The 21,707-nt window shown below is 42.7% G+C and overlaps 1 protein-coding gene and 2 long non-coding RNA genes across 52 annotated transcripts in view; 1 reads left to right on the top strand and 2 right to left on the bottom strand.

The window, feature by feature from the left end:
• AKAP13 (A-kinase anchoring protein 13) overlaps positions 1 to 21,707 on the bottom strand; it is a 352,639-nt gene that overhangs the window by 5,030 nt on the left and 325,902 nt on the right. For 28 of the 50 annotated variants that reach the window (XM_015142950.3, XM_077940184.1, XM_077940183.1 and 25 more), the window contains 13 exons: positions 20,180 to 20,305; positions 19,949 to 20,066; positions 19,076 to 19,324; positions 15,561 to 15,637; positions 14,806 to 14,987; positions 14,590 to 14,672; positions 11,429 to 11,623; positions 8,830 to 8,991; positions 8,320 to 8,390; positions 7,810 to 7,854; positions 3,989 to 4,039; positions 2,794 to 3,243; positions 499 to 832 (listed from right to left, as the gene is read on the bottom strand). In XM_015142950.3, coding sequence (XP_014998436.3) covers positions 499 to 832; positions 2,794 to 3,243; positions 3,989 to 4,039; positions 7,810 to 7,854; positions 8,320 to 8,390; positions 8,830 to 8,991; positions 11,429 to 11,623; positions 14,590 to 14,672; positions 14,806 to 14,987; positions 15,561 to 15,637; positions 19,076 to 19,324; positions 19,949 to 20,066; positions 20,180 to 20,305 — 2,143 coding nt within the window. The remainder of the gene's footprint in view (positions 1 to 498; positions 833 to 2,793; positions 3,244 to 3,988; positions 4,040 to 7,809; positions 7,855 to 8,319; positions 8,391 to 8,829; positions 8,992 to 11,428; positions 11,624 to 14,589; positions 14,673 to 14,805; positions 14,988 to 15,560; positions 15,638 to 19,075; positions 19,325 to 19,948; positions 20,067 to 20,179; positions 20,306 to 21,707) is intronic. The other 22 variants (XM_077940185.1, XM_077940186.1, XM_077940190.1 and 19 more) reach the window with 1 other exon arrangement.
• Positions 5,564 to 8,298, top strand: LOC144330077 (uncharacterized). The gene is made up of 3 exons (XR_013395939.1): positions 5,564 to 5,675; positions 6,250 to 6,989; positions 7,993 to 8,298. It is a non-coding gene; the product is annotated as an uncharacterized LOC144330077 (long non-coding RNA).
• LOC144330076 (uncharacterized) lies at positions 5,568 to 7,542 on the bottom strand. The gene is made up of 2 exons (XR_013395938.1): positions 6,265 to 7,542; positions 5,568 to 5,684 (listed from the first exon to the last, which is right to left on the bottom strand). It is a non-coding gene; the product is annotated as an uncharacterized LOC144330076 (long non-coding RNA).

Below are 21,707 nucleotides of genomic sequence, written 5' to 3'. Positions count from 1 at the left end.
TCAGGGGGAAAAGTGGCACATGAACGGGGAGGCATTTAGTAGAATTCAACCGCGGGCTCTGTGGCCGCTGGCACATTAGTTAGCCTCCGTGAGCTTCAGTTTCCTCACTTCCTTTGGGGTTAGCAGTGCCAACTTCATACAGCCATTTGAGAGTTAAATCACCAAATGCTAGCTGTTAGCAATGACTTCTCTAGGCCCAGAAAGGCAAGGAGGACTTGAATTACTTCACTGAGAGGTGAGCTGCAGTTCCTCAATTGGATAATGCCTTGAAAATGAAACCTATGCTTTCTGCTTTTGCACATGTGCCACACAGAGTGGGTTCTTAATGTCTGTTGCATGAGCGCTCTTAGTAAGCGGAGCTGGTGAGAAGGATAGCGGTTTGGCTTCTGAGCATCTGAACTGTACCCTTTTCAACCCTGCCCCATGCCACTAAAATCTACCCTCTCTCAGAATGCACAGACACCATGGCCACAGGGAGAGCAGGTGTGCGTGACTCACCACCAGGCTGAGAGCGGCTGGTTTTGTTCTTCTTTTTTTTCTCCTTCTTTTCCTTTGGCTTAGCTAACCCAAACAGGCGGGTAGAGGCAGAGGTGGACACAGGGGCCTGGCTCTGCCCTTCTGGTCCTTTGTTTGTCTGGCTGGTTGAACTCAGTATGTGAAAAGGCCCCTTATCTTTGTGTGTCCGAGAGATGCTGTTCCTTTTTGGGGACACTGAAAGGTCTGAGTCCAATGACCCTGATTTGGCTATCGAAGGTGCAGATGGCGAGGGGGGCTCCTCAGGACTGGGGAAGAACGATGGGATCCTCATCAGCTTGCTGTGTGGATGGGAAACCTGTACATATTCAAGAGAAGGGTTTCACTTGGAGGCTGTCAGCATCCCTGATGCCTACTCAATAAATCCTGGCTGAATTCAACTGGGTGTGCTGGCTGGGTACTTACCCACCTCTGTAAACTCTACAGAGCTCACTTCTATGGATTGCATAGAGCTCAAAGGTTTCATTAGCTGCCCTCCCCCAAGTAGTATCTATAAACATGTTAAAAATACCGCCTTCAATACTGTTAATACTTTTACTACATACGCAAACACCGGCGTCATAAAAAACCGATAGTACCTTTGATGGGGTGATTTAGAAAAGAATTCCCATTTCCTGAAGAAAGAAGGAGAGCTGCTTAAGACTGCTCTGCACAGGGATGCAGGGAAGTATTTTAGGGCAAAGAGATTACAGACACCTGTTCAGGTTAGAGGGTAAGTGGAAAAGCCGAGCTTACAACCAAGAATCCTACTCAAAGGTTAAACCAGAGATAAAGAGGACCATCTAATCTGGGTTCTCTTAGCTGCCTGGGAACCCTCCTTTGTCAAAGCACTGATGACTGTATTGGGATGGGGTGGAATCCCTCCTTATGTCATAAAAAGCAACACACAGCATTTGCTGCTCCCCCCTGCCCAATATATTTGGCAACATCTGCCGAAAGCTACAACTGCCCCCTACTCTGGAAGATGTCAGTATAATTTTCTTTCATGGTCCAAGGTCAATCAGTCAAACAAACAGCAACATGATATGCATTTCAAAACACAGGCAGATCTGTGTACACCCAGGCTCTCCATCTGCCACAAGCATCCATATTTTGGAATAACCAAGCAATATCACTGAAATAAGCTCAGGAGTGAGTGTGCTGAATTACCAAAAGCTTTCCAATATAAGCAGCAGCTATAGAGAAAGAAAAGTTTCATCAGCAGTAGAGAGGCAAATCAGGAACTATGCAGAGTGCAGCTGTCTCAACATCCCCAAGCAAGAATATCATCTGTTCACAAGAGGAGTGGCCGCCTCCCCTAGTTGCTGGGATGGGCGTTTCCCTCTGTAACTGCCTCCCACCCATCCTGCCACATGGGTTCTTCCAGCAACTCTGGCTTGACAGCCATTTCCTGCTGTCTCAGGACCACAGGCACCACATGTTCTGGGGGATCTTTTATTCTTGCTGTGCTTCCCCATTAAGCTACAAGTTCCTTCAGGTCAGGGCCATGCCTGACTTCTAATGTGACACAGAGCAGTGGGGTTGCTCCTAAAATCCTGGATGGCTGATGGCCATTTTCTCAGATACATGGAGGCTCCTCTAGCTGTTGCCAACTCTAAGTATCCATTACTGCCTGGCCAAAATGCCCCAGCACTTCCATTCTCTTCTTCAGTCTCCTAGAGATGCAAAAAGCAGAAAAAGACTTTCTCTCCCTCTGCCTCTCTTTCAGGGTAAAACAAAGATTCTTTTTGTTTTTTTGAGACAGAGTTGCTGGAGTGCAGTGGCGAGATCTCGGCTCACTGCAATCCCCACCTCCCAGGTTCAAGCCGATTCTCATGCCTCAGACTCCCAAGTAGCTGCGATTATAGGTGTCTGCCACCACACCCGGCTAATTTTTGTATTTTTAGTAGAGATGCGGTTTTGCCATGTTGACCAGGCTGGTCTCAAACTCCTGACCTCAACAGATCCGCCTGCCTTGGCCTCCCAAGGTGCTGGGATTACAGGCGTGAGCCACTGTGTCCAGCTACAAAGATTCTTAAAAACATTTTTTTTTTTCTTTTTTTTTTTTTTTTTTTTTTTTTTAGTAGAGACAGTCTCCCTCTGTTGCTCAGGCTGGTCAAGCTACCCTCTCACCTCAGCCTCCTAAAGTGCTGGGATCACAGGCATGAGCCACTGCATCTTGCCAAAAACAGGCTCTATATTTCTGCTCACTTTCTTTCTTAGTACACAGGAGTTCTTAATTAATATCGTTAGGTTGCTCTCGGCAGGGAGTGCCATTACCTGACACAGGTCCCGTTCTGTCTGCCTCTGGCTGAGCCGCTCTGCCTCCCTGCGCAGCTGCTCCTGTTCCCTCTCGAGCTGTTTCTGGGCAGCACGCAGTCGCTCCAGGTCATACTGGTATGTGCCCTTCTTCTGCTGGAGCTCCTCCCGCTCCTTTTCCAGGTCCTGCTGCCCCTGCTGCACCTTCTCCTCGCGCTGGGCCAGAAGGGCCTCCCGTTCCCGCAGCTCCCTCTCACGAGCTTCCCACTCGCGCTCACGCCTGCGCTTCTCCTCGAGGTACTGGGCCTGCTGCTTCTGCAGGTTGGCCAGGTCCTGGCGCTGCTTCTCCAGGCTGCGTTGCTTCTCCTGCTCAATGAGGGAGCTCGGACGGGACAAGGTGCGAGTGAGCGCCCTCTCGCTCAGCACCAGTTTCTGGTCCTCAATGTAGCTGTCCTGCTGCAGCACCACACCCTGAGGAGGCACACGGAGGAGAGCCCTGCAACTCTGGCCAGGATGACAGCCAACTTCTGGATCCCTCCTGACCCCACAGCAGGGGGCACCAGGCACTATGATGGACTAGAACTCTCCCCTCATTTTTCAAGCCCATCTAATAAAAATGCTCCAGGATAATTGCAGGCATTTATCACACAAGAACCTCAAAGGTGCACGAACTCACAGGTTTTTGTCATATCTGGTCACATGCTGTTTGCGGTCACTGGTATTACCTGGGGTACTGTGTGTGTGTGTGTGTGTTGGAAGTGGGAGAAAGGAATGAGATAGGGCAGATCTTCAAGAAAGGAAGTGAGCAGAATTTGAGGATGTTCCTGGGAAGTCCGAAACGGAAGCTGTATTAGGAAGGCCACTCTATTCAAATGTACAGAGATATGGGATATAGAAACTTTTATAATCATACTTAAGGCTTTCTAAAGTGAAATAATCTCCCAAGTGCATGTTAGCATGCTATGTGATTTGTAGCATGGTTATCAAGCCATGCCTACAGCACACCAGCTCTTCACTAATTCTAGTCCTGGAAGGTCGATGATACTCTACCCACAGCATTCTGTAACTTTCTCACCACGAGAGCCAGTCTTCCCTAGACTGAGGGCCCCATTTACCCATAAACAGCCTACAAACCTCAAAGATCCAAGTCAACAACAGCCCCAAGCTGCTGTTCTTTAGACAAATAAACGCAGGGACGGAAGATGAAGGCACGCACCTGCAGAGTGCTGAGGAGCTCGTGGAGATGAACAATGCTCTGGACAACCTGCTGCCAAAGGAACAAAATGGAAACATTTGTTTCAGGGCTTTATGAATCTCAGAATCCATCACACTAATGTTTACCTGATAAGATGGCTTCTTTAAGATACAACTAAATGCTTGTATCTTTATGAAATATTTTCAAATTGAAAGCACCAAAGAAAGTAAGTGAGCACCAGCAGCCAAGAAAAACAAAAGAAGACCAAAGTGACCTGTGTGTAGGAGGAGTATCAGCACAAGTTAAAATGTATTAGAAAGCTTCCAATACTTAAAATGACTAGAATAAAAACAGCATACATCAGTGCAACAGAACAGAAATTTCAGAAACTTCCCATAACAATTTAGCATGTAAGTAGCATTTCAAATCAATGGAAAGAAAAGAATATTCAATTAATTGTTCTGAGAAAATGGCTATATTTCTGAAAAAAATTGAGTTGAGACCTTAGCTCACATTAAAAAAAAAAGGTTCAAATATCTGAAAACGTCAAAGGTGAAAAATAAACCATATTTATGTCCAGCCAGGGCAAGACAGCGAGATCCTATTTCAAAAAGAAAAAAAAAAAGAGCTGGAAGGAACTAGAAGCTTTTCTAATCTTAAAACAGGGAAGGCTTTGCAAACACAGAAGTAATGGAAGAAACCACATGATTTTTTCAAAAATTTCTATGTAAAAATGTAAAATTAAAATTAAAAGGCAAAGGACTAATAGAAATTCAAATGGAAAAATCTTTGATTTAAAAAAGGCTCTCATAGAACATTATGACAAAAAAATACCCTAGTAGAAAAATAGGCCAGGAACACAAACCAGCAATTTGCAGAAGAAATATAAATGGCCAATAGCATTTATATGTCATATTAAAAATGACTCAATCTTATTTGAAATCAAATAAATGCAAAATAAAATAAATGACCCAAACTTATCAAACGAACAAAAACTTAGTAAGAATAATACTCAATGTTGGTAAAAGATGAAAATGGGCACTTGTATGTCTAATGGGTAGTGCCAAGCACTGCAAAACCTTCGTTCAATAGCATTTTGGCATATCTGGGAAATAATCAGAGAGCTGTGCAAAAAACAATGTATGTACAAAGATGTTCTTAGCTCACTGCTTTAAAAGCAAAACGTAGAAAAACAGTTAACTATCAGAAGGATTAAGAAAATTATGGTACACAATAATATGAAGCTGTTCAACAGCATGCTTTGTAAAAATATGCCTTGGGGAAATGCTTTTAATGCATATTAAGAGGAAAAAAAAGCAAGATATGAAGCTCTAGGAAGTATTGATACAAATTATGTAAAACTTTTTATACTATTCATACATATACAACTCGGATATGTTATGTAGAAGGCTGGAAATATAAACACCAAACATTTAACAGTAGCTATTTTCCAGTGGTGGGATGTTTATTATTAAGTAACTTATGTTACTTATCTACCATGAACATGTATTCCTCTTACAATACTTAAGTCATTTAAAAACAAAACACAAAAATCTTAATTACCAGGCTTAGCTCTTCTGAGAAAATTTTTTACCCCTTATTTTCTTTATTTTTATTTTTTGAGACGGAGACGGAGTTTCACTCTCGTCCAGGCAGGAGTGCAGTGGTGCAATCTCGGCCCACTGCAATCTCCGCCTCCCAGGTTCAAGTGATTCTCCTGCCTCAGCCTCCTGAGTAGCTGGGATTACAGGCGCCCATCACCACGCCTGGCTAATTTTTTGTATTTTTAGTAGAGACAGGGTTTCACCATGTTAGCCAGGCTAGTCTTGAACTCCTGACTTCAAGTGATCCACCCGCCTCGGTCTCCCAAAGTGTTAGGACTACAGGAGTGAGCCACCAAGACTGGCCCCCCTTATTTTATCCTTAATAAGCAGAGAGAAGTAACTGAAGAACCTGCCGACTCTAGCTAAGCATTTATAGTGTCTAATCCATACTGGAATGTCTGAAAAACAAATGGGTCTTCTACTATTTCTTACCCTGATTCTTCTAACTAAATATAGGGGGGAAATTTTGCCATAAAGCAAAATCAAGGCCAGGAGCAATGACTCATGCCTGTAACCCCAGCACTTTGGGAGGCTGAGGCGGGCAGATAAACTGAGGTCAGGAGTTCGAGACCAGCCTGGGCAACATGGTGAAACCCCGTCTCGACTAAAAATACAAAAAAATCAGCCTGGTGCGGTAGTGCGGGCCTGTAGTCCCAGCTACTCTGGAGGCCGAGGCAGGAGAATTGCTTGAACCTGGGAGGCGGAGGCTGCAGTGAGCTAATTTTCAAGCAGCAGATCCAGAGAGCAAGTAGCTTCCATAAGCTCAAGTTTGTCATTTAAAGATAAGCACACTGAAGGATTCCTTCAGGACTCCACTGTATTTAGACTTCTGTGGCAACAAATATAAAACAATATCCTTCTGTATTTTAGGTGGAAAATGGAAAGATTCCCCTTAAAATTTCAAAATAAAGTTCCTTGGAGACTTAATGTACGTTAAAAGCAAGCACAAGAAAAAGAAGAAACACAATCAAAATGCTTGAGAAGTATACTCTAAAAAGCAACTATCATGTATCTGCTTCTAGTCTGCTTACAAAGTCAAATACTCAGAATTAATTTTGGAGATGGCAGTAATCTGAAGATTATGTCACAACGAGTCAGGGGGGCGGTGCACGCGGGATGGGCATCCTTCCAGAAGGACACCAAGGCTGCTTCACAGATAAGACACATATTAAGTCTAAAGCAATACTCAGAGAAGATATGGCTGGGCGTGGTGGCTCAGGCCTGTAATCCCAGCACTTTGGGAGGCCCAGGTGGGCAGACTGCCTGAGGTCAGGAGTTCAAGATCAGCCCAGCCAACATGACAAAACCTCGTCTCTACTAAAAATACAAAAAATTAGTCAGGTGTGGTGGTGTATGCCTGTAATCCCAGCTACTTGGGAGGCCGAGGCAGGAGAATCGCTTGAATATGGGAGATGGAGGTTGCAGTGAGCCGAGATTGCACCATTGTACTCCAGCCTGGATAACATAGCAAGATCCGTCTCCCCCGCCCCGAAAAAAGATGATGATATAACTTGAGTACTTGAAGGATAAGAAATTACTGTGTCAAATTACAAGTTAAATGCCCATGTTCCAGACCTGTGGCTCTTAGTATCAGGCTTGTGATAGAAAAGGCTGCTATGAATTCTACTCAGTGTGCTTAGACCAAAGGAAACCATCACGGGGATTTTGCGGGCCCTACTTAGAGAAAGCTGATTAAAAGCAAGAAGTGCTGGGTAAGGTGGCTCATGTCTGTCATCCCAGCACCTTGGGAGGCTGAGGCAGGTGGATTGCTTGTGTCCAGGAGTTTGAGACCAGCCTGGGCAACACGGCAAAACCCTGTCTCTACAAAAAATACAAAAGTTAGCCGGGCATGGTGGCACGCATGCCTATAGTCCCAGCTACTCTGGAGGATTGCCTGAGCCTGGGAGGTAGAGGTTGCAGTGAGCTGGGTGATACAGGGAGAGTGAGACCCCATCTCAAAAAAAAAAAAAAGCAGCAAAAGGCTTCCTTAAGGACAGAGAATCAAAGGCCATCTTAGCAGGCAATTCTCTAAGTGGCAAAATTCCAAGACGGTGCCCCTAGGACCAAAAAAAGGGGAAAGGTCAAGGAAACTGACAACTGTATTGTTTACATGTACAGATGACAGCCAGCAGTTAGCCTCTTTGTAACAGCAAAAAGAAAAAAAAGGAACAAAGAATATTCCTAACTTGACAATGGTAACAAACACATATTTTCTTAAATAGCTCATAATGTCCTTACCTCACTGTTTCTTTTAAGCATAAATACCAGGTTAGCGTTTCCACCCTATGAAACAAAAACCATACATATAAAAAATGAAGATCTTGATGCAAAAATGACATACAGTGTGTTTCTGTTAGGCTATAGCTTTCCATTTTCTTTCCTTCCTACCACAGCCTCTCACTAAGGTACTGAAGGTTTAAGGTTGAACTATTTATCACTGACACCTTGTAAGAAGGTCAGGTCAGTTTGGAGCACCTGAAACAAACCTCCTAATGAAACTGGTCCTGCCAGGACCATGGTAGAGTTATGAATGTAAACACACCACCCTAAGCCAGTGAGACCACCAGCCAATAATGTGGAATTCTTAACTGTACTGTTTGTTTTAAAAATGTGATTTTCCCTGAAAATAATTTTATTAAAAGCAGCAATTCAGGCATCCAAAACAACATCAAAGTGAAATAATTTCAAAGGTTATGAATTCAGAGGAAAGTGCCAAGGAGGTTCATACTGTATTTTAAAGAGAAATACCTTTTTTAGGCCACTATCTGATTCCGTTCTCCTAAGATCTTGGCCATCATCTCCCTCTTCCTTCTCGCCTCCTAAACAAAAAATAGGTTTTTTTTTTTTTTTAAATTTTAAAGTTGTGAAACAGATTAGCGAAGGAAAGAATATCATATAGGTATCTTGGGGAGGTAGTATTTCTGAATCCTAATGATGCCCCCAAAAAGAGGGAGCAGCTTGGTGGCAGCTAAGTGATTACTAATAATTTTATGGATGCAGAAGAGCTGGAAGCAGGAACATGTATTATTACTCTTTTAGCTGATATCTTAGGAAAATCTTTTTTGTTACTCAAAATGAATATGAGTCTGATTGGCAGGCTCTTGAGTGTCTTAAGATCTCACTAAGAAATTTACTGATTGAATGGGAGCGGAGATGTAGCTACTAAAGTACAATGTAGCTACTAAAGTACAAATCATTTTGAGTTGTGTGGGACAGTCAAGGATTGCCTATAAAAGCTCATGACTTCGCATCATTTACCTTTTGAAGCATTCATCTGATGGCTGTCAAATCCTCCAAAGGTTTCTGCTCTCCGGGGCAGGGAAACAGGACCGACCGCACCTTCTTGCTCAATGGGGCTGCTGACAGTTGGCCCAAGTGTGCCTCCCAGATTTCCACTCACCAAGCCCTGAAGGATCTCCACTGGAATAAAGGAAACATGCAAAGCTGACATCTTATCTTTCAATGAGGAGAAAACAAGTTCACAGTATACATGATATGTACAAAGAGCATGATTGGAAATTTCCAAAGAGTGACTGGGTGAGTTCCTTTGCTCAGAGAAGGGTTTCAGCTCAGGGTATGTGTTTTGGTTGGACTCTACTAGAAATTTAGAGATGAGACTTTCCACTTTATATACAAGAGGCTAGGAAATTTGAAAGTGTACAGGGAAGGCAGAGTAATTTACTAGAAGTTACATGGCTTCTGGAATCATATCCAAAGCAGCCAGAAGATATTCCTTGGAAAGTAAGATGGACTGATTTGAGAACAGCAAGTAAAACAGTCAGGGTTTCTGGCTTCGCTAATATGGAGTGAGTTCAAGGGGCTAGAGTAGTCTAAGAATTTGCATCTCAACTCTGGCCCGCTAGGGTTCTTTTCTAGGGTATGGCTCACAGAAAGAAGAAAGTGGAGAAAATGGAATAAAAGTTAAACAGGAGAAAAAGAGATAAAGAAAAAGAAGGGCCAGGTGGAATAAGGGAGGGAACCAATAGCAGGAAATCTGATAAGACAAGCCATGTTAAAAAAGAAAACCTACACAAAAATGATAGACGAGTCCTATGGTGTGAGAAAATCTATATGAACCTGTAAACTTAAGACACTGATTTCACATAAAAATGAGCAATAGAAAATATTGAAGTCAAATCTCATATAAAGGGAAAACACAGGTGGAGAAAACACAGGGTCTAACTTCTCTACAGATAATAAAAGCACATCAGAAAGACATGTGCATAAAATAAGTGAGCAAAACACATTCTTGCCTCAGCCTCCCGAGGAGCTGGGACTACAGGTGCACGTCACCACACCCAGCTAATTTTTGTATTTTTAGTAGGGATGGGGTTTCACCATGTGGGCCAGGCTGGTCTTGAACTCCTGACCACCCGCCTTGGCCTCCCAAAGTGCTGGGATTATAGAAATGAGCCACCGCGCCCGGCCCCATCAAACATGCTTCAATTTATGAGTCCATAATAAAAACCATGGGTCACTTTCAGAAGATGTTCATGGTCTTAAAAACTGGTAAATAAATAGAGGGGAAAAATAATCAAGCGTTTATCCTTTTATCTTTTCTTATATGTCACGAAAAAAGAGACAACTAAATTTATGCCCTCTCAATGAAAGAACACACTATAAGGGCACAATTTACCAAAGAGATCAAGTCTGAGTGATTAATTAAGCCTCTGAGAATCCAGCTGCAAATCTGAAGGAAACAGAGGACAGAACTGTATGAATAAAATCCAAACTGTGGGAAACTCTCTAAGTCAAAAAGCTCATATTGTTCAAAGATAAATTATATGGGGAAAAAAGAAGATGGTGAGGGGAACTGTAAATTAAGAATTTTAAGATGCATATCAAAAAAACATAAGCAAAGTAGGCCGGGCGCGGTGGCTCAAGCCTATAATCCCAGCACTTTGGGAGGCCGAGACGGGTGGATCACGAGGTCAGGAGATCGAGACCATCCTGGAAAACACGGTGGAACCCCCCTCTCTACTAAAAAATTAAAAAAAAAAAAAAAACTAGCTGGGCGAGGTGGCGGGCGCTTGTAGTCCCAGCTACTTGGGAGGCTGAGGCAGGAGAATGGCGTAAACCCGGGAGGCGGAGCTTGCAGTGAGCTGAGATCCGGCCACTACACTCCAGCCTGGGTGACAGAGCGAGACTCCGTCTCAAAAAAAAAAAAAAAAAAAAAAAGCAAACTAAACTATAATGTTTAGGAGTAGGCACTTAAGTCATAAAGATATATAAGTAAGTGATTAACGGCCGGGCGTGGTGGCTCATGCCTATACTATCAGTTCTTTGAGAGGCCAAGGTGGGTGGATCACTTGAGGTCAAGAGTTTGAGACCAGCTTGGCCAACATGGTGAAACCCTGTCTCTATGAAAAATATAAAAATTAGCTGGGTGTGGTGGTGCACACCTGTAGTCCCAGCTACTTGGAAGGCTGAGGCAGGAGAATCACTTGAACCCAGGATGGGGAGGCTGCAGTGAGCTGAGATTGCACCACTGCACTCCAGCCTGGGAAACAGAGCAGCAAGATCCTGCCAAAAAAAAAAAAAAAAAAAAAAGGCATAAATGATTAATTTAAAAAAAGGCCAGAATAACTGCTCCTTTTGGAGGGAGGGAGGTATGATGGGGACAGGGCACGTGGACGAAGGCACTTCAGGGTGTCTGGCCACATTTAATTTCTTGATGTGGGTAGTGGTTAAAAGGATATTCACCTGATTATTTACTATAGTGAAGTATTTGTTTTGGGTAATTTTCTGCATTTGTGCGGCTTTATTTTAACGTAAAAAAGTAAAAACTGGCAGATAATATTAGAGTGTAAACCACTCTGGGAGGAGATGAAGGGAGGCAATGTTGAATGTTAATTACCCTCATTTATTGCACTTTTCATTAAAGGTCCTCCTTTGAGAGCGTCTTCTGTGTTGGAGCGGAAGAGAACTCTAGGGCTATGTGTCGGGGAGCAATCCTCTGGGAGGGGGGTGCTGCACTCAGCCATGTCCCGGAAAATCATCTCCTTCTCTTCCAACAAGAGTAGGATTTGTTGGTCCTTCTGTTGAAGTTGTTCTGCAGGATGGAGAAAATGATCTGTGATTTGATTGGCGTTTAGTATTACGAGATGACTAAGACATGAGCACCACCTTGTGGTAATTTATGGAAAGGGACAAGACAGGACACCCCACCCACTGCCCTTTCTTTTTCATCATGACAGCAATATTGTTTCTGTTCTGTGATTTCTATCTGGAAAACCATTCTGGATCTTTCTGGCGAGGAAATTGTGACATAACAAGTTTGCACTTTGCTTCCACTCCCTTGTCCCCTGTTTACTTCTCAGCCCACTACTCTCTAGCTTCTGTCCACTCTGCAACTGGTTTCCCAGCTCAACTTCACGATTGAATCCAATGAGGTCTTTTAGGTTGTTTTTTTCAGCATTGATGATTACTTCCTCCTTTAAAACATGTTTCCTTCTTTAACTTAGGACACTGGTTCTCTTCCTACCATTCTTTCTCAGGACACTTTACTGATCTGCCATCTGCAATGGAATCTCTTATCTGGGCTCCTGGCTTCTGTCTCAGCTCCATCCTGAGAGCTGTCTTCTTCTTTTTTTTTTTTTGAGACAGAGTTTCGCTCTTGTTGCCCAGATTGGAGTGCAATGGCACACTCTCGGCTCACTGCAACCTCCACCTCCTGGGTTCAAGCAATTAAGCGATTCTCCTGCCTCAGCCTCCTGAGGAGCTGAGATTACAGGCATGTGCCATCACCCCTGGCTAATTCTGTATTTTTAGTAGAGATGGGGTTTCACCATGTTGGCCAGGCTGGTCTCAAACTCCCAACCTCAGGTGATCTGCCTGCCTTGGCCTCCCAAAGTGCTGTGATTACAGGTGTGAGCCACTGCACCTGGTCTGAGCTGTCTTCTTTACCTTACCCACTTTCCTCTTGAGGATCTCATTCATCCCCATGGCTTCAATTACCTTCTATATGCTGATAATTCATTAAAAAAAAAAAATCAAAAGTCCTCCCTTTCTTAGCAGCAGACCATGGGGCCCAAGTGGCCACCTCTACTGAGATGCTTTGTTCTCAGCATGTGAGAAACCAATCTTTTCTCTAGCCCATCACCTCCTCCCTTTAGTGTGGAATCTCTTTCTCAGTCAACAACTCTTCATCTTCCAGGTCACCTGATTTGGAAACCTGTGAGAAATTCTTTCTCCTCACTCTGTCCCACCACCAACTGACCAGACTTTTTTTTTTTGAGAGTCTCACTCAGTCACCCAGGGTGGAGTGCAGTGGCACTATCTCAGCTCACTGAAACCTCTGCCACCCGGGTTCAAGCGATTCTCCTGCCTCAGCCTCCCAAAGTAGCTGGGATTACAGGCACACACCACCACGTCCGGCTAATTTTTGTATTTTTAGCAGAGATGGGGTTTCGCCACGTTGGTCAGGCTGGTCTCCAACTCCTGACCCTTGTGATCTGCCCACTGCGGCCTCCCAAAGTGCTGGGATTACAGGCGTGAGCCACCAAGCCTGGCCAACTGACCAGATTTTAATGACCTTATTTCCTACTCACATCTGTTCCCTCTCCAGCTCATTTTCACTTAACCTATCCTAACAGTCTTCCAAATGGTCTTTCTACTCCCAGTCGCTTCCCATTCCCTCAAGCAACTCTCCTAACTAGCTTCAACATGTTTAAAAAAAAAATCTTTTTTTTTCCTTTTTTTAAAAAATTACATCAGTCCCTTGTTGCCTTTTTAATACCTGGTGCTTTTCCAGCTTAAGCTCCCATCCCTTAGCCCTGACCCTCCAAACACACCAAACCTGTCATTCCTTGGCAGACATGTCAAGTCCTTTTTCACCTTTGCACATAACTACTCTTGTGTGCTGAGATAATTTTTTTCAGATGTAACTCATGCACCAGCTTCTCTGTGAGACTTACTAGACGCAGGATGAGCAGATCCCACATATGTTAATCGTGCCTGTGGTCTAATAAATCACTGTGTGGCCCATCGTTGAGGTATGTCTCCCCTGCTAGGGTGTGAGCTGCTCAAGGGAAAGGGCTCTTTTTAAGGAATCTTTGCATCTGTTGTACCTAGCAGTATGCCTAGCCAGGTACTTAACAAAATTTAAAGAAGGAAGATTTTTATCCTTGTCATCCTAATCATGGGCCAATAAATCTGCTGTAACTCTGGCTCTGGTCTAAATCTGTCCATATTTTTAATTTTCCCCTCAGTGAGACTCAATGCTTTCATTTGTATGGCTTTAAGACCTAACCAAACTCCTTAGATGCTTACATTTATTTAACTCTAAGCCTTATTTTGACCCAAAGCATAGTCTTTACTTAGAAACATTCGATAAGCCACTGGCAAAGAGAAAAGAGCACCAGGCTTTGCTAAGACAGGGAACAGAATTCTGGCTTAACCATTAACTACACGTGTAACCCTGCGTAGCTTGTCCTTTGTGGGCCTCGACTGTCTCATCTGCACAACGGGGATTAGAATGCCTGTGTTGTAGGGACACTGACAAGACTACACAAAACAGTCAGCACTCAATAAACAGGGGTCAAACATAGATCGATACATACCCTTCTCCCAAAACTTCACCTCGCAACTCATTTGTGAACTGCAGATAAGTGATAACGCTAGGGACTGGTGGGAGGATTAAATCAGATTAACTGGAGAATTCTTTTCCCCAAATTCTCTCCTTGTTTTAATTTTAGATGTGACTACAAATTTTGGCAAATTCATCTGTGACAAAGTACAGAGAATGTCATGAGGTTTGAGAACACTGATCCTGAGTTAAGAGAATCAATATTCTCTTGATCCAGTATTGGACACATCCTTACAGTCATTCTTTACCAGGACCCATGTCAGCCTGGACTTGGTTTCTCTTTTGTTAACAGCTATTCGTTTCACTGCCTTCAAGTGCCTTCTGGGGCAGCTTTAGAACTGAGGGCAAACCCATCCTCTAAAATCCACCAGCAGTCTTCTGCAACTGCAGACATTCCAGACAAGGGGCTCGGACCACTCCCAATGCCTCACCTTTTAATTCTCGGGCTTTGGTGTCCAACATTTTCTTTTCTTCCTCATTCTCACTAGGAATTCCTTCATCTTCATCTCTGTTCCTAATACAACCCAAACAAGACAGAACAAAAAGTTCCTAAGATGTCGATTACTCTGGTCACAGTACAGCCTATTATGGAAACACACAGAGACATCAGGAGGGCTGGGAAGGGTGGGGCCTGGTGGTTAACTTACAGGGTGTTGATTGTGTCCTGAATGATCTGAATCCAGCTGTTTCGTTCCTCTTTGGAGCTGGCATGGACTTCTACCATCTCTGGATCTTTCATCCCCATGCTGATCAGGAATAAACCTCTCTCCTCGTGTGCCACTTCTCTCACAATCAGTTTCTTTAAAGAGATCACTGTTGACTTCTGGTCCTGGAAAAAGGGAAGAGGGCAAATAAAAGATACATATACAATATTCTAACTCTTAAGGACAGCTTAAATCTAAGGTAAGACTAGATGCTGTTAAAAAAGCACACAGTTTGAAAAACAATGGCTGCTTTAGGATAAAGAGAAATATCTCATTTCATTCAGATTTTAACAAAGATTTTTCAAAAGGGAAATAGTAATTTATGGCTCTAAAGGTTCCAGTCATGTTTTCTACATGATGAATCTTTCCAGGTTCCCCAAAGAATCCAGTCAGCAATATTATACATGAGCATCATTTATGGGCTCACATGTGAGAAATACTCCAGTGACAGGTTTCTTCATAGGTCAAATAGTCAGATGTCCAAGACACTAAAAGAAGACTGTGATGAAACAGAATAATAATTTTTGGGGAAGAGGGGATGCCAGAAAATTGTGAGGGCGTGTGGGAAATTACTCAGAGGAATTTGTCCTGAGCCATTTAATTTTAAGAGGGCTGGGGAGAGCAATAATATAGTGCTTACATTCCATAACTAACCTAGATGCTTATAATGCTATTACAAAAATAACAATTCAGCTTACCAATGAGGCAAAGATGTACTTCTGGTCTTTTTCTTGAAGGAAAACTAAAATGTCAGTGAGAAGAACTGCTTGAACCTCTGGAAAATGGAAATGGGAGAAGGGAAGATAGAACAATGACTACTTAATAGTTACCACAGTCAGAAGGGTTTTTATTGAAGGTGCAGTACATATACCCCCATAAGGGCAAACTATGATCTGAGATCACACTCCTCCAAAGCAACAGTTTTACAGTTCTCCAGGATTCACATCTGGTCACCAGATTTTTAGCAGCATTTTAAAATGGGATTTATCACCAAAGCCTTGTTTTGGAAAAGTTTAAGTACTCAGTCCTAGAAAGATATATCCCATAAGACAAGAGTTTAAGAATAAAATACTTTTAAGAATAAAGCTGAAAAGCTGGACTTGTACAGATGTTAAACAGCAACACAGAGCAGGATACTCCAAAAAATACTCAGGTTGCAATATTTTTTGACTTCTGATTACAGTAATGGGAAAGGTGTGGGGCAGGAGACAGCAATGCTGCCCAAATATGAAGTATAGAAATATCTAAGTCTAATGAAAAGATGTCTGTCTTCCACACCCTCAAAAGAACAAAGAGTGGCCACACAGGCACCTTCTAGTCTTACAGGTACATGTGAATATAGGGCTCTTTCCTCAGGTCCATATGCAATAGTCAACTTAAACTCTTGCTCTGACTAATCCTCTAGGAGTAGGTAGTAACATTTTCCACTAGTCTCTTGAGGATGGTTTGATGTCTCTGGAGTTGAGTCTATATCGAGCTGGCAGGCTGGCCCCTATGTAACATCTTCACTGTGGAAAGTGAAGTCCACGATTCCCTGGGAAAGGATGGAACTGACTTATACAGTCCATGCCCCACCTTTTCTTCTACCTTTGCTGCAACTGGAATCCCCTTTCTGTGGAATTCACTGCAAAGCTATGAAGAAAACAGAAGCAAGGACATCTGATTCCTAGGGAGGTCTAATTTTTTTAGGCTAAACTACTGCAATTTTCTGTGTACTGCCATCAGTTATGAAAAAGTTTTTTTTTTTTTTAAGTTTACTTTTAAATAATTCAGGTGCCTGCACCCTCTCCTTCCCCCCAAATAAGTGAGACACAAATTTTAACTTCATTGAATCTTGAAGTTTATACGATCAGTGTCAGTGGATCAGAAAAAAACAATCCCACCCATTTTTTTTTTTTTTTTGAGACGGAGTCTCGCTCTGTTGCCCAGGCTGGAGTGCAGTGGCCGGATCTCAGCTCACTGCAAGCTCCGCCTCCCAGGTTTACGCCATTCTCCTGCCTCAGCCTCCCCGGTAGCTGGGACTACAGGCGCCCGCCACCTTGCCCGGCTAGTTTTTTGTATTTTTTAGTAGAGACGGGGTTTCACCAGGTTAGCCAGGATGGTCTCGATCTCCTGACCTCGTGATCCGCCCGTCTCGGCCTCCCAAAGTGCTGGGATTACAGGCTTGAGCCACCGCGCCCGGCCAATCCCACCCCTTTCAAAGAGTACCTAACATAGTACTGGCTGTACTTGGCATGAATTCACTTGGGGGTGAAAATGACTAAACACCAACTCCTATCTCTACTGGAGGCATTCTAGGCCACAAAACCTATCATTCTGCCATGGCTTGACCACAACTTTATTCCAACAGCTGGGATCTACTAGTTTTTATTTTGGACATAAATAAATTGCTATGTAAAGGAAACAATAAAGCGCTGGCTCCAGGCAGCAGCAGCTCTAGGAAATTCAGGCCTTTACAAGAAAAGGCAGGTATTTCTGAACTGCAAGCCTGCTTAGAAGTCTCAAAGAGAGCTAGGGCTCTCGCAACATCACAGAATATTAGCACTGGAGGGAAGGAGCCTTAGTTCGAGTTTATCACAGAACAATGAAATACACAGCCAGTTGGTGGTGGGAAAGGAGATTTCTTTCTCTGAATCTTTTCTGCCCTTCTTTTTTATGTCTTCTGTTACAGTGCAGGCCCAGATGAGCTCTTCCCCAAAGCACTGCACAGTCTCTTGATTTATCTGTCACCAGTCTCTCTTCACTCCAGCTGCACTCTAAACTGCCCCTAGTGGTTATACTGAAAAACCACCTCATGTAGTATCCCTTTCCTGCTTGCCGTTCTCCTTTTTGAACCCATTCTTTGCCCCCCTCCCTCATCAATAGTATCAACTGTTAACTCCTCAGTCTGGAGAATGCACCTCATCACAACCTGGCCTCTCTTATTTCTTTGGGCTAGGTTTCCCGTCACTCCCCGATCATTCACTCTGCTCTCTGTTTGAGAGTCCCGGGTGTCCACTCTTCCCTGGACGTGCCACATCCTTTCAACTCGACGCTTCCACTTTCTCTTCCTTAGTGGGGGGAGCACTTTCTCCTTACGTACCAGGTACCTTCCTTGTCATCCTTCAAGACTTGACTCTAATGCTATTCCTCTTGCTTTCTCCTCCATCCAGCACACATCACACTGTAGAGCAGGTACCTCTTTCCAAGGCTCTTCATTTTGATTTCAACTTCTAAGCAGGGTGTCCTGCTTTATTCATTGTTGAAACCAGTTGATTGCCTGGAACTTCTTTACTATTTGTTCTAAGCATGGGTATTTCCGACAGCAGTTACCTACATCATCACTTACACCTCAGAAACGAAAGCAGCACACATTTCCTCCACCTTCTTTCTATACTGGTGAGGCTGACAGCACTGGCCTAGCCTGCTTCAATGTCCTCAGCTCACTGAGGCCAGGGTGAAGGGGTGGGTATAACTCAAGGCTATTGGTGTAACACATAGACCCATGGAGTATAGGTTTGATGAAAACAAACAAACAAAATCAAATGTACAGATAAATTAAAAAACAAGCCTCACAGCTTCATTAACTTGACATGGCTGACCATTTGAAATGTAAAAATTAAAACCAAATGGAAAATGGGCATCCTTTATGATTTCTTTTGTTTTAAAGATATATGTATATCATAAAATATAATAATAAATCTAACTGATGTGGGTTAAACTTAACTTTCTATTAGGTGTCTGGAGCTGCAAATTCCTCTAACATCGCTGTGAACAAGCCTGTGAACCTCTAACATCGCTTGTGAACAAGTGATGTGTTTTGAATTCACAGATTCTGTGAAACCGTCACTGATTGTGTCTCCCTCCTTGTGAGTTTTGCCATAGACCCCAATTCCAACCTGGCTGTCCATCTCTTGTAGGGGAATACACCTTCCTTGACAGCTTGCATATGTGCACTCATCTTATGCTTTGCTTTGTTTTTTTAAAATCTTATTTTCCATTTTCCCTGACTGCATCATTTCTTTGTCATCTTGCTCTATTTTGTATGATTTTGTAGGCCATCACAAACCATTTTTGATATAAGATTATGAAGAACTAAATGCTTGTTGCTCCTGGGTGGTGTTTGGAGATGGGCTCTCTGAGAAAAAAATCTGGTAGTGAATTTCCAACAAAAGCACTTGGATTTTGCCTGTTGTACCTGGGCACACACTTAGACAAAAGAGCCAAGCCTTACCTTTCAACCTTCCTGCTGCATTCTTCAGAAACACACTCCCATCACGTACAAGCTTCTTCCGTTTCAAATCTTCCTTGGCAAACATCTGACCACTCTTCATCCTCATGATTGACTTGCTATCTGTCTTTGTATAAATCTCATTGAGACGCACTTTCTTTTCATAACTTGCCACTTTGCTGTCTACAGCTCCAATCACATCCTTCACCAGGCTCAAGGACTGTGCTAGATCTTCCTGCTCCACTTCATTGTCTTGGAAGGAAAGAATAATTCTGCTTTTTATGGCTCCTTTTGGACCAGGGAAGAAGCAAGGGAATCCTGACTTCTCACTCCATATCATCTTTTCCCTTGTGACTATGCTATCAGAGGGAAGCCAACACGTCAGAGGTCATGTGCCTATCCCTCTTGCTGTCATAAGTTTGATTCTAAAAAAAGCCAGAAGTTTTCAATGATTTAAATAATATGCAATCATATGTTGTGCTCTAAAATAAAAGGAACTAAAGACTTCTAGGACGAAGGTAGTAGCAGGAAGAGCAACCAAGTTTTTTAAATTTGTATCTTTGTGTTACTTAATGTAACTTCTGGGAAGAACTGGTGGAAATTATCTCCCAGCCTAGTGATAAGAGAATAGTGTTCAGGTCATTGAACTCTGGATGGAATCAATGTGGTCCCTTTCCTTCTTGCTATCATCCACCCTAAGTCTGGTAACATAACAGTCCAAATTTTCATTCAAGAAAATTATTTTCAAGATAAAACACAAGGTCTCTTTTAGACCTACTAGAGCATGAAACAGCACTTCCATGGGGCCTCCAGTACTACCGGCCACAGAGGAAACAGTCCATTGCCATACAAGACTGGGTTAGAAAGGAGACTTACCTTTGGTACACTGCAATATTCTTTGGAATAAAACTGGGTACTTGGTAATCCGCTGAGTTACAAGCAATATGCACTCTGGAATTCCAAGCCTTCTAACAACTGAACTGCTCATCTTCTTCTGCAAGGGAGTAAACAGACTGTGAGGAATCACATGAAAAAGGTTCTAGTGAAAGCCGACAGGGACACATTGCTCTCAACAATGACGGGGGTTTTCATGTTTCTTATCAATACCTTTACAAAGGCTTGAAAACGCTTATCCTTGGCATAAAGGTCTTTGAAGTAGTTTACAGACTGGTTATGTTGCCCACAAAACTTGCCGTACGTCTTCTTTAAACGTTCTGCATTCTCACCTGAAAACTGCAGAGAAAAGAGAACAGAAGTCATGCCATGGGGCACCAAACTCGTAATGCCATTTTGTAAAATGTTTCCAGTCTACTTGTAAAAGTCAAAAGTGCTTCCTCATAAATTTGCCCAAAAGAATGAAATGGTGCAGCAGCTTTGGAAAGCAGTCTGGCAATTACTCAAGAGGTTCAACTTTAAATAGGCAGACTATATGGCATATGGATTAAATCTCAATAAAGCTGTTATACAGATTTGAAAAACAACAAAAAATTACAGAAATTTTATGTACTGTGCACATAGGAAATGTAAAATGTATTCTAACTTCTATTTGTCATAAACAGTAATAAAACAATGAGATTCAGTAGGAGTTTTTCATGAGACAATCTTAAATACCTGACCTTGATAAGTTAGACAGACATCACAAACAGCCCTCATTACCTAGGGATCTGTTTGTACTACTTACTTCATGAAGGCCAGTAGTCCTAATAATTCCACAAGGCCCTTAAATCATTCCCAAATGTGTGCAATCTCAATGGTTCATCTGAACATATGTTCACTTTGTGGTAAATCAATGAATTTCTGTATGCAGTTCATAAAATACATGCTAAGCATTGATTTCCATGTACTAAAAACCTCCAGAGGCAACACAAATTGATCCTTACCAAAAAACTGGAAAGAAGGATTAGGGTAGCTTTTACCTTCACCATTTACCAATGGAAGAGCTGAGACAGTAAGTTATCTGCTCATATGACAAAGCAAATGTCCCAAAGGTTGATCCTAGCACTGGCAGCACACAGAACCAGCAAATGGAAACTACAGGTTAAACGGTGAATTCTAGCATCAAAGATCTTACTACGGGTTGTACACAAGTGCGAGGAGGTACAAATGGTAATACAAGTCAAAGTTTGATGAAGTACTAAGTTAGATGAAGTAAAAGTTAGATGAAACCAGAAAGGAGGGGCAGAGAGAGAAATGAAAATGCCCGAGGGGATGTTTCAGGAGGAAAGGTCATCATTTGTAGGTCTTACTTTTAAGCTCTATCTGTTGCAGCTATCTGTGTTCAAACATTTACCACACTGCATTTGCATTTATTTCATAACATGCTTACTTTTACTCCTAGAATAGGAGTTCCCTGAGGCAGAGGCCTAAGCCATATCATCCCCCTTTGTAGTTCCACCTGGCATTTAATAGATGCTCAGTAAATACCTGAAAAACGAATGAGTGAATGTGCTAATAAATTAATGAAGTGAAGGGTATGGGCTCAAGAATACAAAGGAAAGACAAAATGTACAATTCTCAGACAAATGTTCCAGCAACTAAGCCTCTGCTTCTACACAGCAGCAGATATTTGCCCAAAATCTTTGGGGAATCTGCATCTTTGGGGAAATATCTAGTCAGATGTACATGTTATAACCCT

This window comes from Macaca mulatta, chromosome 7 (genome assembly GCF_049350105.2).
Source record: "Macaca mulatta isolate MMU2019108-1 chromosome 7, T2T-MMU8v2.0, whole genome shotgun sequence".
NCBI lineage: Eukaryota > Metazoa > Chordata > Mammalia > Primates > Cercopithecidae > Macaca > Macaca mulatta.
Note: the sequence above shows the minus strand (reverse complement) of the source record. Positions and strands in the feature narration are given on the sequence as shown.